Genomic DNA, 16,928 nt, shown 5'->3' on the forward strand with positions numbered 1-16,928 from the left:
CTTCTAAGACTTGAACTGTGCCAGATTTACAAGGCAAAAAGTCTTTGTTTGGTTGTAAAAAACTGAAAAATAATGAAGGGAAAATTGAAAAGGATATATTTTTGTATATATATGAAAATATATTTTCAGGAGAATTTGAAGGAAGCTTCCCATAAGGTCTGCTCTCTTAAAGCCACTGCCTAAACAGGAAAATTCAGTGTCTTAAGTTCACAGGTTGCTATTTCTTTGCAAAATATTATGTGCCAATGTCCAGTGTTTGTGCTTAATAGAAATTGTGTCTCTAATTGGCACCATCTTGTCCAAGGCACTACACAAGTTTTATGTACCAGCCTTCTTACAAAGATGTTGGCACTCACTGCAGACATCTGCTTCAGTTATCATGTTTCCCTTCAGCTCTTTGCAGCACCAGGAGAACCATTTCCTTCTGTATTTTTTTTTCTCATGGTTTCTCAAGGTTTTGTATGTTTTTATGCTCACAATCATGTGGATATATGCATCAGTCTTACTGCACATCATTAGAGCTACACATTCTTGATACACACTTTTTTTTCTTTCATACTTAATTATGAAATCCCAAGGGAAAAAATACATAAATATACAGCATTCAGTTTGCTGTTGGTTTAAGAGTCCAACAGAGGTGCATTGCAACACTACCACCCATCAGGAAAGAGCTGGCATTTAACAAAGTGTTTTATGTGTTGCCCTAACATATGTTACTTTTCTAAAGACACTTTTGCTTTACTGTAAGACATTCAGGATATTCTTTCATGTAGAAGAAAATCTCTATCAAGAAGTCAAAAGCAAGTAATACAAGTCACTGCTAAAAGCAAACTGCTCTGAGTTTGGTATCTTTGTAAACATAATTAAGGAATTGTTTTCTCAGTATTCATCTGTGGAAGTCTGAGAAAGGCCCCCACTGCAAAAGGAGAGCCTTCACCCCACCGAACTGCAGTCTTCTTCTTCATTTCAGGACTGTTTTTTTAGTTCTGTATGCAAAATGCCGTTATGATGGTGACCCTTTCACAGGGAAAATAGTATTATTAAATGCAAATATAACTATGCTTATTACAGTGAGAAGCATAGAGATATGTTGTCTCTTTGAATTATATGCCTGGACTTCCTTATCAAGTGGTCATTTAAAAGTCTCATAAGTGGTCTTTGCTGAGGTCATGTTCAACCACAGATTGCATACCACCAAGACTAGTGGGGTTGCTCTGCACAGAACCACAGGCAGACTACTAACCCTTCTGTTACCAAATAGATGATGGCTCTGAATTGAATTTTAGATGTCTGGAGTACATCTGTACCTTCTGTACACCTTCTGATACCTTCTGTACTGGTGTTGTGCCCTGGCTAATTTTTTTCTTTAAACTAAAGCTCAATTTTGTTTCTTTTGTAAATCCTCTATGGATATATTTTTCTAGCAAAGATCTGCACACAGCTCAGGGACTTGGAGTGAGCTGATTACATGTGAGGTCTGAATTTAGCTGAACATGCACAGAGCATCTTTTGATATTACCTCTGTGACAGAACAGGTCATGCTTTAAATTTGAGCTGTGATGTTGCTTGGAGTATCTTTCATGCTCCTGATAAAAAGAAGAGGCCTGTTAATAAGAGAAGGAGCAGGTACCTGGAGCTTCTTCTTTGACGTCCAGTGGCAAATCAACTAAGTTGATATTCTTTCATCAGCTCCCGTGGGATTTGGGTTCACTTCAATTGCTCATTTGCTGGGTGGCAAGTAACATGTTAGGTGGTGTTAAAATGCTGTTCTCTTTTTTTGGGTCTTGATCCAGCACACTCCTTAAGTATGAGCTTAACTATAAGTTTGTTGTGTTCTTGAAATAAATAGGGTTATTGAAATTGTATAAAGCTGAGAGCAAATTGAATTGATGTTTTGGATGTATCCACTGCCTTAATATACTCATACATATACATCCCTATACCAGATTGGCTGTTTCTCATTTTAGTGCCTCTGTAAGAGACAATTTGGATCTTTTAGCCTGGCTGGGAGTGTGCTATACCTCTTTTATCACTGACCATCCCAATCCTTTCCCTCCTTTGGTTTGCCTTCTTGGAGAACTGCTGCTGAATAGTGATGGGAGCTGAGCTGATTTAGGTGGATTAGACCTCTGTCATTGAAAGGACAGAGATGTGTAGGACTGGTACTACCATATGGGATTATATTCTTCATTAGAGAGCTGAAGTGTGATGTTGTGTTCACTGTCTAGGATTCATTTTATTTTTTATATGCATTTAAACAAACAAACCCACAAAAAAATAAAAAACAAGTCCAAAAAATGCTCTATTTTTAACAAGGAAAATGACCTTACTGCTTTACATCTTCCCAACAAGCTATGACCAGCTATGGCGTACAATATTTTTACAATGAACTCTTGTCATCTTTTCATCTGATTTACACAGAACCTTATGCATAACAAAGTTTATGCTTATTGTAGGAGGGTGGGGAGTAAAATGCCAGTGACTTCCTGAACAGGCTATGATAAATACAACTTGCTTGGCATTCCTGTCCCTGAGATGAACTGATTTGTGGTCTGGATTCAAAAGTGTTTTACTGTTCTTTACTTCTCTGTAGATTCAGCTATTTAGATCAGGCTAATTTTCAACTGGAGGAGCTGAAGAGCTATTTTTCTCCCTGAAGGTTATCTCATTTGTTAAAAAACTGGTGGCAAACCACTGACTGCTGTCTTTTTTTTTTTTTTAAGACAACAGCAATGGGGGAGGAGGGTTATATCTGGAAAACTCCCACGTGCAAAATCCTAAGGTACTTTCCTGAAATAACAAATACTTTCATAAGTAGTAAAATGAACTTCACCATGGTTCTCAGAAACTCTCTTCTCAGCTGTACCAGAGGATGAGCTCATGAGGTTATGCTCCATGGCATTTCAGAGGGTGTATTTCTTGTCATAATACATTCAGAGTATGGTATTTTTTCAGCCTTTACTGCTGTATTGAAGTTGGTTGGCCAACTTTCCCAAGGGGAGGAAAGACAGAAGCAAACTTACAAATAAAACAACACATTAGGAAGTGTTGGAAGTGTTGAAATTCCAGAAACCTTAGAAGAGTGGATCTGAGTATTCCATATTGTTGGTTAGGTTCTTAGACAAGGTTATTTTTGTAATTATTCTTCTTTCTAAAGGAAGTGACACTTATAGACTCTCCTTGCTGGATATATCACAGAACAGATGTCATATTAGCTATTATCAGTTAGAAATTGCCTTTTAGGTTGGTTGGGATTTTTTAAATTATTATTGCCATTGTTTTACTGAAGGAATTCATTGTCTGTTGAATGATGATGGTACAAGCAGACTTCTGTCTGTAGTAACAGGCATGTCATGACTAGGAGGAGTAGCTTTAAAAGCAAAGTGTTGATATGTTGCTAAAGCTCACAAGGAAGTGCAGGCATCCAGAGAAAACACAGGATGAAATTTGTCTTTCTGATTCTTGCTGCTCCTGCAGCATGGCCTCACTGGGAAAGGGAAACATTGGATGCACTGGGCAGCCATGGTGGGGACTGTCTTGAGACAAGCACATTTTCCTGAATACATTGAACTGTACATCCCAGTTCCCACTCTGACACCCATCTGCACTCCTTGCAGGAGGAGGAAGGCAAGCACTTTGGAAAATGCATTTGCCTTGAGCATTGAAATGGAGCTCCTCTAATTTGGACAGCTGGACTGTCATGTATGCCATTATGTTTAAAATTAATGGTTGCGAAAGAATTAGGGGAAAAATAAAAGGAGAGATTAGTTCAGATAAATAAAATATAGAGCAAGCTGCTTCACAATCAGCACAGACTCTCTACAGGGAATTGCCTCACCAAAAAGGATGTCTTCCAGATTCCTTCCCACTCATCTTCCTTATGAGACAGTTTTTCTCCCCCAGTGCAAGGATGTGTTTGTGGCTTCTGCCATCTAGAATATCCTCCTTCTGTGCATGGCCTAAATGGCCTTTTTGCCTTATGACTTAGCACCTGCTTTTATTCATTGTGAAATGATTTCATATGCTTTTTAGTAAATGTGACAGGCAGTGCATTATGTACTGTCGTGTTTTATTTACTCCCATAAAGCATTATGGAATACAGTTAGAATGTGACATCTAGGACACGGTATAGTGCTGCATTGTGTTGTGTTGCAACATGGGACAGTTCAGTGCCTTGAAAGATACACTGTCTTTGCCTATATCTTTCATTAAGTGCTTTCTATCATGACTTTCCCCGTGGTAAATGTGTGATTTCCATGAGTTCCCCCCCAGTGTATCTGATGAGGACAATACTTGTCTGCTTGGAAAGGTTTTATTTTAGTCTCATAGCTTTGTTGATACAAAAGGTATGAGTGTTGCTCACATCTCCTCAAGCTGTTTCCCAGATGCTTGATGATTCCTCCTAGGAGCGACTCTGTGCTGACTGTGTTTTATCTGTGAAATCCTAATGAAAATCACCTTAGAAAATTCTGTGGTGTTTGATTACAGTGCTGGCTACACCACTTCAGGTTGTAATTTAGTGCATGGTGAGGAGGCTGAGAGGGAATCAGGCTGTTTCAGAGCTCCTGAAAAGTCTGCTCCAGCATCGGGTGAAGGTTCCAAATAGCTTTAGATTTCATCCCATGTGGCTGTAGAAACAGTATTTATGACCATTCTCATCAAACATACTTTCTTTCTTTGTGGAAGGGGCTTTTCCTCAGAGTGGAGTATTTGAATATCCCTTATTTTACTATAGTGAGAATTTTATCCCCGTGCTTCTCTCCAACCTTTCCTCCACAATGACTTTATAATTGCCGCATTTACCGTGATGGAAATAACAAGTTATTGTGCTTTGATTTTTAAACTTCATAACACAGGCAACTCTATTGCTTCATGTACCTGTACAGCTTGGATACTGCAGAGCTGTGCCAGCCATGACATTTCAGCACTAGTCTTGGTCAGGTGTGACTGCCTTGCAGGCAGAGCACTGTAGTCTGCGCAATTCAGATTTTAATTTAAATGAAAAGCTGTGACAGACCCTCTTCTTGATGTACAAGAGAGAAGGTAGTGTTCATTCTCAGTTGGGGTGGTATGGTTTTGTTTGGGGGTATGTATATGAGCACATTTTAGAGATACTGTCCCCAGAATTCTAATTTCAGCAGCTGACGATATGAGACTAAAGCCTGTGCTAGAACTGCCTGGGAAAAGGGAACCTTTCCCTCAGAATAATGAACCAGATTGGACCACACAGTAAAGTGCATGGTGACAGAAGGGAAATGACAATAGTTCACTGTTCAAGAAAGAAGAGTAATGGACTCTCATCTACAGGATGAGTTTTGCCATGCTTTACTGCAGTAATTTTTGTTCTGACTTAGGGAAGGGTTGTTTTTCACAAGAATTTGTTATCATCAAATCTGGTTTATTTTTATCCCATTTCTTGGATGTTTTGGATAAAGTCCTGTGAAATAGTGTCCTCTTAGTGTACTGGGTGTTTTCAGAGTTCAAAGGTCCTCAGGATTTCAGTAAGAGCTCAGTAGTGTTGGCTGGACATTTTGTTTCATTCCAGATCAGGGGAAAAAAACCCCACAGATGTCTTTTTTGCCCTTTTTTTTAGAATAAAAGCAAATACAAAACAGACTTCAGCATAGATGTCCCTGATGAAAATAGCAACAAAACTAATAGGTGGGTGGTCTTTATTTTCACCAAATTGGCACTTTTCCAATGCAAATTGTTTGGTTAAAGCAGAATGAAACAAAACTAGTTCTGCACTTTTTGAACCAGGGCTATGTTTGCTTAGAAAGGGTGGCTCAGAGTGTGAGAGCATCTTAGAAAGATGTCACAATTAGGTCTGTGGAAATAGTTTTATAAGAAACATAGTACTTTTTTCTCCTGAGTTTCAGGTTGTTTGGAAGCTAGAATTACTGTGCTGTCAGAAGAGTACAATGAATGGTTAGACAACCGTGCTTTGTTTACAGCGGCATGCAGGGAGGTATTTACAGCCAGGAACCAGTGAAAAGCAACCTGAGAAATAGATGTACTAATCAAGAAGTTTGTACTTTTTGTCTGGATTCCTGGTTTCAATGAGCATTTATTAAACAAGTATATTTATTTCATATAAAGAACTTAGAAAAATTCAGTCACATGTTAGATTTTATTTCAAAAGTGAAGACTTAGATTAGTGTGTGTGACAGATAGCTGTGACTGGTTGCTTTGGTTTTGTATTTCTAGTGTTCACAGAGTGGCCTGGTGGATATATTTTTCCACCATTTGTTCTTCTTCGGTAGCCAGATTCAGGAGAAGTACGCAGTTTTCTATTTCTATTGCTTGCAGTAGAACTGGAGGTTGACGTGGCATTCAGCAAAGTGTAGTGATGTTCAGTTTAAGATAAATACACCAGAGTTTGGGTGTTTACATGAAAACAAGTGTCCAAATTCATGTAGATCCCCACACATCATGTGGGCTAGGAGCACAGGTAGCTGTCCCAGAGGTAGAGGCTCAGAAGTACATGACTTGACTGGGAACTGAAACCTGCTGTGATCTGAAGGTTGCCTTGGAGCCTTCTGATCCTCAAAATTTCTCCACACTGAAGTTGTCAATGGACAGAAAAATGGTTATTTACAGTTCTTTGATGCAAACTGACCCAAATTCCAGTATCGCAAACATCTGGGCAGTGCAAGTGCCTGGTGCAACTGAGAAGACATTTTTTACTTTTAGAGGTCTGAGTCTTGACACAGTTCCTGTAATCCTTGGAGCCATGGATTTACAGCAGCAGAGGTTTTACCTCGGTAAAAGTAAACTTTAGGAACAATTAAATATTTGCTCAGGCAAAAGTTGTGGAATTTTAATTAAGTAAAGACTTGGCTATTTGTCTTGAAGTTACTGAGTAAGATGGTTGATGGGATAGGATCTGGCCTCAGTTACATTGGTATAAGCATGGAGTAGCTGTTTAAGTAACCAGACCATAGGCAGAAAATGGTTCAAACCATATAAATAAAATAAAAAATTACCTTTACATATTTTATATATATTTATAAATAAAATCAAAACATGGCCTTACACATGTTTCTGGGAGGAAATACTTAAGCACAGTAAAGAAATTTTAATTCAGCCATACTCACTTTCCTGCAGCCCTTCATTCCTGTTTTTGTTTAGAGGGCATTGCTCCCCAGAGCACAAAATTTGGGAAGCAGGACTATTTACTTTTTTTATTGCAGTCTGTCTTACGTCATTGTTCTCAAGCTTTTATTAAATTATTTTCTTGTTTTAAAACCAATGTGGTGAAAATGAACTTATATAATCAATATAAATGTAAAAATATAATTGTACATTTCTTGTAAAATAAAGAGTTTATATACTTGAGCTCTCTTGTTCTTACTGTTTAATAGGGGATTGAATTAAGAGAAAATACAGTGTACTTTCCATTTAATAACTGCTCCTAGACCCAACATTTTATAGACTTGAAATGCTAATAATTGTGCTGTGTTATAAACTGTTGTGTTTTTTGCCTTCCTGTAACTGGAACAACATACTAATTTCTACAAGTTGTGACTACTAACAGAGAGCAATCACCTCACAGACTTGTACCGAAAAGAAGAGACCATCAGCGTGGCAGGGAACGGCTGCATCCACAGTCCTCGCTTCCCCAGCAGCTACCCCAGGAACCTCCTGCTGACGTGGCGGCTCCACTCCCCAGAGAGCACCAGGATCCAACTGGCTTTTGATAATCAGTTTGGGCTGGAGGAACCCGAAAATGAGATCTGCAGGTGAGTGCCAACTGAAAGTTTGCAAAGGGTTCTTAAGACCACCTTTGAGCTCACTGGCATGAGACTGCACAGCAAAATCAGAGCATCTCTAGATAGGTCTAGGATGTCCTTGCAAGGAGGACAGACCTTTAAGGGGCCCTCCCAGCTGAAATTAGTCTTTGAGTTCATAAATAAACGGAGCTGTCCTGGACCCGAAGCAGTTTTGTAAGGTTTTAATAGTATAACGTTTTAAGCGCAAGGTACTTGTATGCTCAAATCCAGCTATCTAACAACATAGGTGCTGCTTTAATGGGATTTTGTCCTCTATCACCTCTGTCACATTTCAGCTAGGCAAGAAACATCTTTTTCAGTAGGTGGAGGGCTCTAGAAGGTTTGAGTGAGTAGGTAAGCATTTATATTTGGGTGTGAGGGACAGATAAAAATGTATTGAAAAACAGAATTATGTTCAAATTACTTGCTTATCTTTATTTTTGCTCTTCACTGGTACAATTCCTTTTAAAACTTTCATATGTAGGTCCACAAATGTCAGTGTACTGATGCATGCTGATGTATCTGTAAATCTGTTAAAGCCTACCCTATTATATCCCAGTTGCTTTGGTTCTCCTTTTAAACAAAAGTGACCTTAAGCTAAGCTGATCTGGCTGATGAACCTGGGTGGATAAACTGTTTTGCATTAGTAGAGTACAGAGGTGAATCTTGCCAGCATTGACTAAAACAGTATAAATCCATGTGTTTATATTTCTTTTATTCAGCCCTCTTTTCTGTGGGAGAAAACAGGCTCAGGATTCCCATGCCCTCCAAAAGGCAGATTTCTGTGATACTACTTACTTGAAATGCTCAAGTCTCAGCCTCCAACTCTGTGTGATCATGTTGTTACTTATACCTTATCTGTGCACAGAACTTGGTTGTTAGTGTTCCTGCACACCCAACCTCTTCTTATCTTATCTTTGTCAATTAATTTGTGTTTGTAGGGCTTGGCATCTCTGCAGGCATTTTACAGGATGGATTTTTTTCCTTATTTTTCTTTGTTAAATTTTCTTTATTGCTGGTAGAGGGAACCGTTCCTGCAGGTTTGTTTTCCATGTAGCAATAAAGGAATGCAGCCTAAAATTGGCTCTCCTTCCCTGCTCCTTGGCAGGTCTGCTCTGGTGATGTTGGTCCAAGATCAGCAGCAGAGTCAGTAACAACAGTAACCTCCCAGTACCCCAAACGCTTTCCCAGATTCAGATCCTAAGGCACACAGAAGCAGCCTGTTAATATTTACATTGTGGATAAACTGTGGCTGACCTTAAAGCATTGCAACTTTGAAACAGAGGACTAATTTACTGTGGAAAAAAAAAAAGATTAAGTATTCTCTGTCAAAAGCCATTAAAGGTGGTGCCACACTGAGGGAAAGTCAAGCTGTTACTGGCATTATGTGCTTGGAGAGCATCTTGGAAGACAGTCTGCTTGCTTTTTCCAGGGCACCTAATTTAGAATGCAGAGAAAAGCAAAGACCTTCCATCATCCATAGTGCTGGAGAAATATCACATCCTTTTCTGCAGTAAAACTTTCCCTAGAGTTTCTGGAAGACCTTTATTTGGGTAGTATTACTTCCAGAGCAAGGAATTTTTTGGTCAGACAGATTGTGATGGCTTTAAGTCTGTTAAATACTGTATGCAGTTGGATGTTTTGCTAATGCTCAATATATTTTCCAAAACTAGATCCTTTCTGCAGCTTCAGTCCCTGACAATCCCTGCAGTGCTGCTTTAGCAAGACAGCCAGGACTGTTTTAATTGAAATGAATGCCGAGAGCTAAGCATATGCCTGAAGGCTGGGCATATTGGACAAGTAATTCAGCACCTCTGCACCTTACCTTGCTTTTGTATTTGCTTTTGACCTTAAGCTTTTTTCTCCAGAAACTTCCTAGTGTTTTCTTTCAATTTTTCATTAATGCTAATTATTGTAATTTGCATACTATTAAGTCTGAACTGATTGAAATTCATCCAGGCTGAGGAATGAAAAGGTATATTTTAGCAGAGCTATATTTCTTCAGAGCTTCTGAAGAAGGAGAGGAAATATTCAAGGTCTTACAGAATGTTCAAGAAGTGCTGTTAGCATTTCCACAGGCACTTGATAAGAGATGATTCTGAAAAGCAATTAAATTACCCAGCCTCTGAGGCTCCTTGGATGCACAGAAGCAACTCAGAACACACCTACTTCCATGATCATTGCAGCAAAGCCTCTGCTGTTGAAAGCAGATATAATCCTTGAAAGTATCTGGATTTTCCCTGGTTTTGCTGCTTAGTCTGGCTTCTGACATTCAGAACTGGGGAGGTCAGTCAGGACAGCTTTCACCAAAGCTTACAAGGTTATCTCCTGTCAAACACCACAACCCCTTGTGTTGCAATAGGCATCCACAGTTCCCTGCTTCCCAAGGGGCCGGAGTGAATCCTTGGGAGCTCTGCTGGGTACCACATCCATCGGCACCAGGGAGTGGGAGCTTGGGTTGGTGGAGGGAGATTGAGACAAGTTTACTTTGCTTGGAACTAAATCTTGGTGTGCTTCAAAAAAAGAATATTTCAGCAGAGTTTGGGCAGATTTAAGTGGTCATGGTGGATCTGTTATTTTCTGTTCTGTGCAATTTGGCATTGGTGAATATAAAAGCAGCAGAGCTGATATTCTCAAACCACATAGTACTTGTGGTTTTTTTCTTATGGGCTCTCAGCAGAAAAACAAAAGCAGGTCTGTTATTTACAGAGCTATTCAACTCCCACAACTGGGCAGGGAGGAGGGTGCTTGGCCCACAGACTTGGGGTGGGAAGCAGTGCATTGCTAGCAAGAATCACTCAACAGTCCTGAACTCCTTCTTTGGAGGGAGCAGATGCTTTGATAATAGAAAACATTCCTGGTAAAGACCTCCAGAGTTTTAAGGCTTAACTGTACTGTGAGGATGGCACTCAAGCTGCCCCTCTTGTCATCACCTCTGCCTCACTGGCAGCAATGTGTGGGGCCTAATTCTGGCTCCATAGATATTGAGAGATATTTTTTCATAGTTCTAGTAAAAGCAGAACTTCATTCTATGTCCCCTTTATTCTCCAGCTCAATAACTTTACTCATTTATTTATTTATTTATTTATTTATATGGTCATTTATACCCAAGCGGGCGAATGCGCGGGCTGGAGCAGTGAGTGTTGCCACTGTGTCCCTTCATCCTTGGGGTTTGGTGCCTTCTGCTTCTGGCAGAGCCTCTTTGGGCTCAGGTATCAGTGCTGTGGCACGGGTGCCTAGATGTGACTTTTGATATGCTGTTTCATTTTCCCTGGTGACAGCATGCACATGAACTCCCCACTGCAGCACGCAGAGCAGCAGCATGCTTTCCTACTTGAAAGCTAGACATAAATATTTCCAAACCAGCTGCAGGAGCAATGTTCCACCTACCAAGGAAGGTCCTAAAAAGCACCTTTCAGTATTATGCACTGCCCTGTGTCCCTCCAGCATCTCCCTTTGCTCCTGGCACAGTGGCTGCCCTCTCTAGCCCTCTGACTGACAGAGCAGGCGGGCGCCTGTGGCTGCTGCTGCTGCTGCAGGGAGTAGGGTGACCACCAGAAAGTGCACAAGTGCTTGCAACTGCTCAGGTTGGGCAGCTTGCCTTAAATAATATTTTATCAGGTCTCTAAATTATTTACCCACCACATGAAACAGAATGGGTATGCTTACTGTATACTAAGCACATGCAAGTGCCTCTTATTGCTCTTTTAACGTGGTAGCAAATACTGTCATGTTCCAGGAGCACAGAAATCAGTCATTTGAGTACTCAGGCAGTAGTTTGCAGCTTAGTGTATTTAGTGGCACACAATCTTGTCCACCATTTGTAATATTTAGGCTGATGTTTTGGAGAACAGGGGACAGTTGTCTTTGTGTCTCCAGCTGTGCTCCTGTCAATTTGCAAACACTGTCTGTAACCAGAGTCAGCAGAAATTGAGTCTTCATACTCTTTTTCAGGTATGACTTTGTGGAAGTGGAAGATGTATCAGAGACCAGCACAGTTATTCGAGGACGGTGGTGTGGACACAAGGAAGTACCTCCAAGAATAACATCAAGGACAAATCACATAAAGATAACTTTCAAGTCCGATGACTACTTTGTGGCTAAACCTGGATTCAAGATATGTTACTCTCTTGTGGTAAGTCTCCTAGGGGTAATAGGGGTAAGAGACAGCTTGCAGTGTAAAAGAGCATCAGTTCTTGAAGACTGGATGGCGTAGCTAAATGTGGGATCAAAACACTAAATGACTGAAAGTAATTTTATTCTAGCAACTGCATTAATGCAGATCAAAGTATTTCTGACATTGTGTCATTAAATATAAAATAAAGTCAAGTTCAGTTCAAGATTTACTCTAATTACATGTTTCAGAAGCACTAACACTTTCTACACTAAAGCTGCACTGCCACTGCCTTGAGAGATGCTGCAGAAATAGCAAAGAAATGGCTGCTCTGTGAACCCCTTTTTCATGTTCATTCGAGGTCAAATAAAAATACCTTGAGGGGTTATGGCTGTGATTCTCAGATGAAGAGTAGTTTATCATGTATTCAGTAGAAGTCTGCATGCAAGACAGTGTGCTAAGTGTATTTTTAATCAGATATCAACATACCTCTGTGTATGCAGAAGCATTAGTAGTGTATCATGTACTATTACAATGAGATGAAAATCTCCTCTTTTTTTTTTTTTGGTTTTGCTTTTAGGGAGCGGGAATGCTCAGTACACTTAAGTAGATTTTGATACAAATATGTATTGCTTTGCATTGCCCTGATTAATATTATAATGCTTTTGGTGCAGTGTAGCTCGAAAGAGGCAGATTTTGCAAACACTCAGGAAATGGTAAGCAATAATTTATTATACTGTCATCGTTATATTTTCCTATCCATCATACTTCTTATTCCCTTTTTATTCAATCCACTGTCCTTTAACAAGAATAAGAAAGCCTGGAATAGCAATAACGTTGTAACAGGAAAGATTAATTGTTTGAGTCATTTAACTTCCTCCTCTTGGCTTTGCATGCATGTATGCCTGTGTGTGCTAAAAAGAGTCCATCAACAGCATATTGTCAAGACAGAGCAAAGCTATAAAGATTTTGCTCCCTTGCATTTAAATTGTTAGGCTTCTAGTGGAGTAAGGCATTAAATTGTAAGTACATCCTGAGCTCTAATTTGAAGATAATCTACTAAAACTCAGATTCAGGCAGAACAGTCTATGAAAGACCACTGGGCATAAAAATGAGAGTGAAGCAGCAGCCTTTCTTTACACTGTTTGTATTTCAGCACAGCCACAGAAACTCTGCTGCATTTAGTAAGTTTTATTCCAGAGAATATACAGATAGTCTGATAGTATTAGGCTTTCCAAAAATGAATGTTATCACTCATAAGACACGGGACTCTGTGCACTAGAAAGCTCAGAAAAGGCTACTGTATTTATCTAATTTCAAAACTAGGGAGTAAATTTGCAATTTGCAATCTGAGAATTTGCAATCTAGCAAATCTATTTACAAGAATAATCTCTAAGTGCACCCTCTGAATGAAATACTGCTTTATTTCAGAGAAGAGCCCTGGTGGTTGGTGGTATTTGTGAGTTGGGGAGTGATTTTCAGTTAACTGCTCTTCAAATTCCGAACCATACAACCTAAAAGTGCAGCATGATTCTGTGCAGAATCAGCCCTTTTTCTATAGTCCCCACAGTCGCCTGTTCAGAGATATCCTGAGCACTGCTGACCCCTGAAGGTTGGACTCGCTGTGTGTTTCTAGTCAGTAAACCAGGGAGCATTAATGAAGCATGCAAAAACATATGGTATTTTCTATGAGATGAAATTAAGGATCTTTACATTGCCTTTTTTCCTTCACTTCATAACCTTCTCCAATAAAGGGCTACTTTCTGGGGCCTTTCTTGGAACATGGTGCACAAGATATGCACAAATCTCTTCATTCCCTCGCTCTTTCTTATATTTGAAGTTTGGATCTGTGTGGTAGTTGTTTATTTGTATACCAGAGTCTGATAATTTTCCAGAGAAAATAGGTGATTTGGAATTTATTGATCAGCTCCATCTTCTGTGCATCATGCCAGAATGACTGGGTAAATTTCTCACAGTTACTCATGCAGCCAAGCAGCCTTGCAGCCTGACTCTTTGGCCTCTCATTAATAAATCTTCAAGAAAGTCAGTGAAGTTCACTACATTTGATGCAGATCAAGCTTTTACTTAGGTCAGCACTCTGACACACTCTAAGGCACAAATAAGTCACCAGAGAGCTTAGCAGAAACGTCCTTCACTATCTTTATATATTTGTGTTTTTCTATTAACTGCACATTTCAGTGCCATTTAGTGAAACAGAAGGGGATTATTTTTCTAGAAAAGACATAAATTAGACTTGTATGACTTGTATCACATTTGCCTTTGTAAAACAAGGTATAGAAAGTAAATACCCCATCTAGGATAAAAGGGCTCGATGGGATTAGAATTCAGACTGATGCTGGAAAATTAGTCCAAGAAGATACAAGGATAGTTTTCAACAGTATAAGGTTGAAAACTGTATGGATACATGTGAATATTTAACTGTCCCAATATAAGAGACAAGGGACAGGGGAGAAAAATCTATGAAATAAAGTCTGACCACCTAAAAAAATTCAGCAACTTTTGCTTGTCAAGGCTGTCTCCCTCCACCTTCTTCCTCCTCTTCCCTCATCTTCTGTATTTTGGCACCTCTGCCTCTACTCTCTCCTCTGTGGGCCTGAGGGACTGAGAAGGCTGGAAGGGGAGCAGTAATGATGGTCTTGAAGGCATGGGATGGGTCCAGCATGCTGCTACATGCTGCCTGTCCCAGATCTGCTCTTCCCTCACAAAAGTATGGCATTCACTGGAGGTGAATCCACTCCAGGGTGGAACTGACTCCAGGAGTTTGCTAATGAGTTGATTGTATCCCACTTCCCACTGCTGACCTCAAGTTGCCTGAGTCAAAAATGTCCTAACCTCTCTGGAAAAAGTCCCTCCTCCTGTGTGCTGGTTGCAGGAGGTCAGTGTGCACAGCTGGAGGCTGGTCTCTACACTCCACACTTCACATTCAAAGCCCCCATCTGTAGATGTGTGGTTTGTTGGCTTGGTCTGGGTGTTTGCACAGAAAGTTATTTCCCTTGAACCTCTTTAAAAATTGCATTTTTCTTTAAGGTTCACAGATCTAGAGCAAAAATGGTCTGGAGCAAGACCTAGACAACTATTAGGCATGAGCCTCATGTGATTGCAAGTTTGTTTGAAACTCCTCCCTGCCATTATGATTTAAAGCCATTATTTCTTGATATTTTTTAATCCTTTTCTTGAGTTGCCTTAGAGATACTAAATTGTATTGTAGAAAGAACGAAGGTATTCTTGAGTGGTGGGGGGTTTTTTTGTTTGTTTTTGTTTGTTTGTGGGCCTTTTGGGGTTTTTTTTTTGTTACATTATTTTTACTCTAAGGACATAATCATTCACAACAGTGTAGAAATCCACGAAGCAGAGGAGGATAAATTTATATAATCCCCTTTTTCCTTCTGAAGTTCTTTCAATGTCATAATTCTGGAAGGGGATGTTAACAAGATTTGGTCCCATGTTTTACAACTTCATTTGCATGGACATTTAGTGAAAGAGTCTAAGAACTCATTCAGGAACATGTTTCAGCAATAAAGGTGTATGTTTGGAATTAAAATTCCCAACTCTGCATCTAATTTAATTTTAATGAGACAGCTAGAAAATGTTAGATTCCATTTGCTAATTAGAAACATTATTTAAAGTTTATTGTAAAAGGCACATATTTGTTATACATTTATAACAATAAATTCCTATTGCTGTACTAATTGCTTGATTAATCCTAAATGAAATCCGTACTTTGGAATTTCGACTAAAATCTTTATTGGAAGCAAGAGCTACCAAAAAATCTAGGAACATATCTATATGTACTTGTATAAACATGTATATATAAAGGTGTAAGGTTACTTATACATCTTTTTTACATACATACACATATACTTGTAGACATGTGGTATTAAACAGGAGAACGTAAGAGCATTTCTCCCAAGATAAGCTTATGCTTCAAAATATCAAGGTGTTAAATCTAAGTAGTTTTGGCTTGTTTAAAAATTAAGTTTTTTGGATAAGGGAGCCATAAAAAATTAATGCAATGGAGGAGGGAGGAACTTTGAGTTTGGATTCTTATGTGAAATTTTATGGGGAATAGCTTTCTGCTAAACACTCTGTATATAGGTCACCACACCTACAATCGAAAAGAGAGCATTAGTCACAAACAGGGGTAAGACACTACAATAAAATTCAATCACTTTTCCATACAGAGAATATTGACCAGTCAAAGTTTGCTCAAACTCTAAGCTTAAACTGTTTAATACTTGCCTATTAAGCTCAGAAGAAAACAAACAAAATTGTAAGAGCAATCAGAAAATGAAAATGGGAAAAATAAGAAGCTGATCCTGATACTTGTACTCACTGCTATCACTCTGAATTAAGTGACTGGTTCCCCATATTTTACTACACTTCTCTGCACAAGCAGTACAGCAGCAGGCCTAAGGGTTTTTTAAAATAAGTCAATAAATAAATGCCCTTAAGAGTTAACACAATCACAAAAAGACTCACCAGTGGGAATACAGATCCATAAAGATTATAAGGAATGATTAATTCTAAGCTGAAGCCAGTCAGGAAGCTGCATGAGTCTGCTGCTGTACTTCTGATTTAGCTTGTCACTTCTTTCACAGAATGGATAGATAATTAATTTCTGTATCCAGGACAAAATATTCTGCCTAAAACTCCATGTAATATATCTCATGTGACAACAGGAGTGATAATGGTGCATCTATACCTTCCCTGCTATAGATAATCCACAGAAGGAATCCCAGTAAATTGCTGGGAATACTGAAGAAAGGGAATGGGGTGGAGTGGCATGTCTTGGTTAATAAAGTGGTTGAACGTGAAATAGATTTCACAATGAAGAAAGAAGAACTTAATTGTGAACTTTTATCAATTCTTCTGCCACTTTCTCTAACTTCAGTTTTGGTTGCCTGTCTATGCTAGACAGCGAAGACTTTATAAATACAACCCAAATGCAAAACAACAATCTCTATGATGAAGCATCTATTTTCTTAAGTTTTGACATAAAACTATTTTCTGTGTTTTGCTCA

At 39.2% G+C, this 16,928-nt stretch overlaps 1 protein-coding gene across 6 annotated transcripts in view; it reads left to right on the plus strand.

Moving 5' to 3' along the window:
- PDGFD (platelet derived growth factor D) overlaps positions 1 to 16,928 on the plus strand; it is a 136,960-nt gene that overhangs the window by 71,458 nt on the left and 48,574 nt on the right. For 2 of the 6 annotated variants that reach the window (XM_064409401.1, XM_064409398.1), the window contains exons 2-4: positions 7,556 to 7,742; positions 11,727 to 11,907; positions 12,561 to 12,602. In XM_064409401.1, coding sequence (XP_064265471.1) covers positions 7,556 to 7,742; positions 11,727 to 11,907; positions 12,561 to 12,602 — 410 coding nt within the window. Of the gene's footprint in view, positions 1 to 7,537; positions 7,743 to 11,726; positions 11,908 to 12,560; positions 12,603 to 16,928 lie in introns of all 6 variants that reach the window. The other 4 variants (XM_064409404.1, XM_064409399.1, XM_064409400.1 and 1 more) reach the window with 3 other exon arrangements.

This window comes from Passer domesticus, chromosome 2 (assembly GCF_036417665.1).
Source record: "Passer domesticus isolate bPasDom1 chromosome 2, bPasDom1.hap1, whole genome shotgun sequence".
Classification (NCBI taxonomy): domain Eukaryota; kingdom Metazoa; phylum Chordata; class Aves; order Passeriformes; family Passeridae; genus Passer; species Passer domesticus.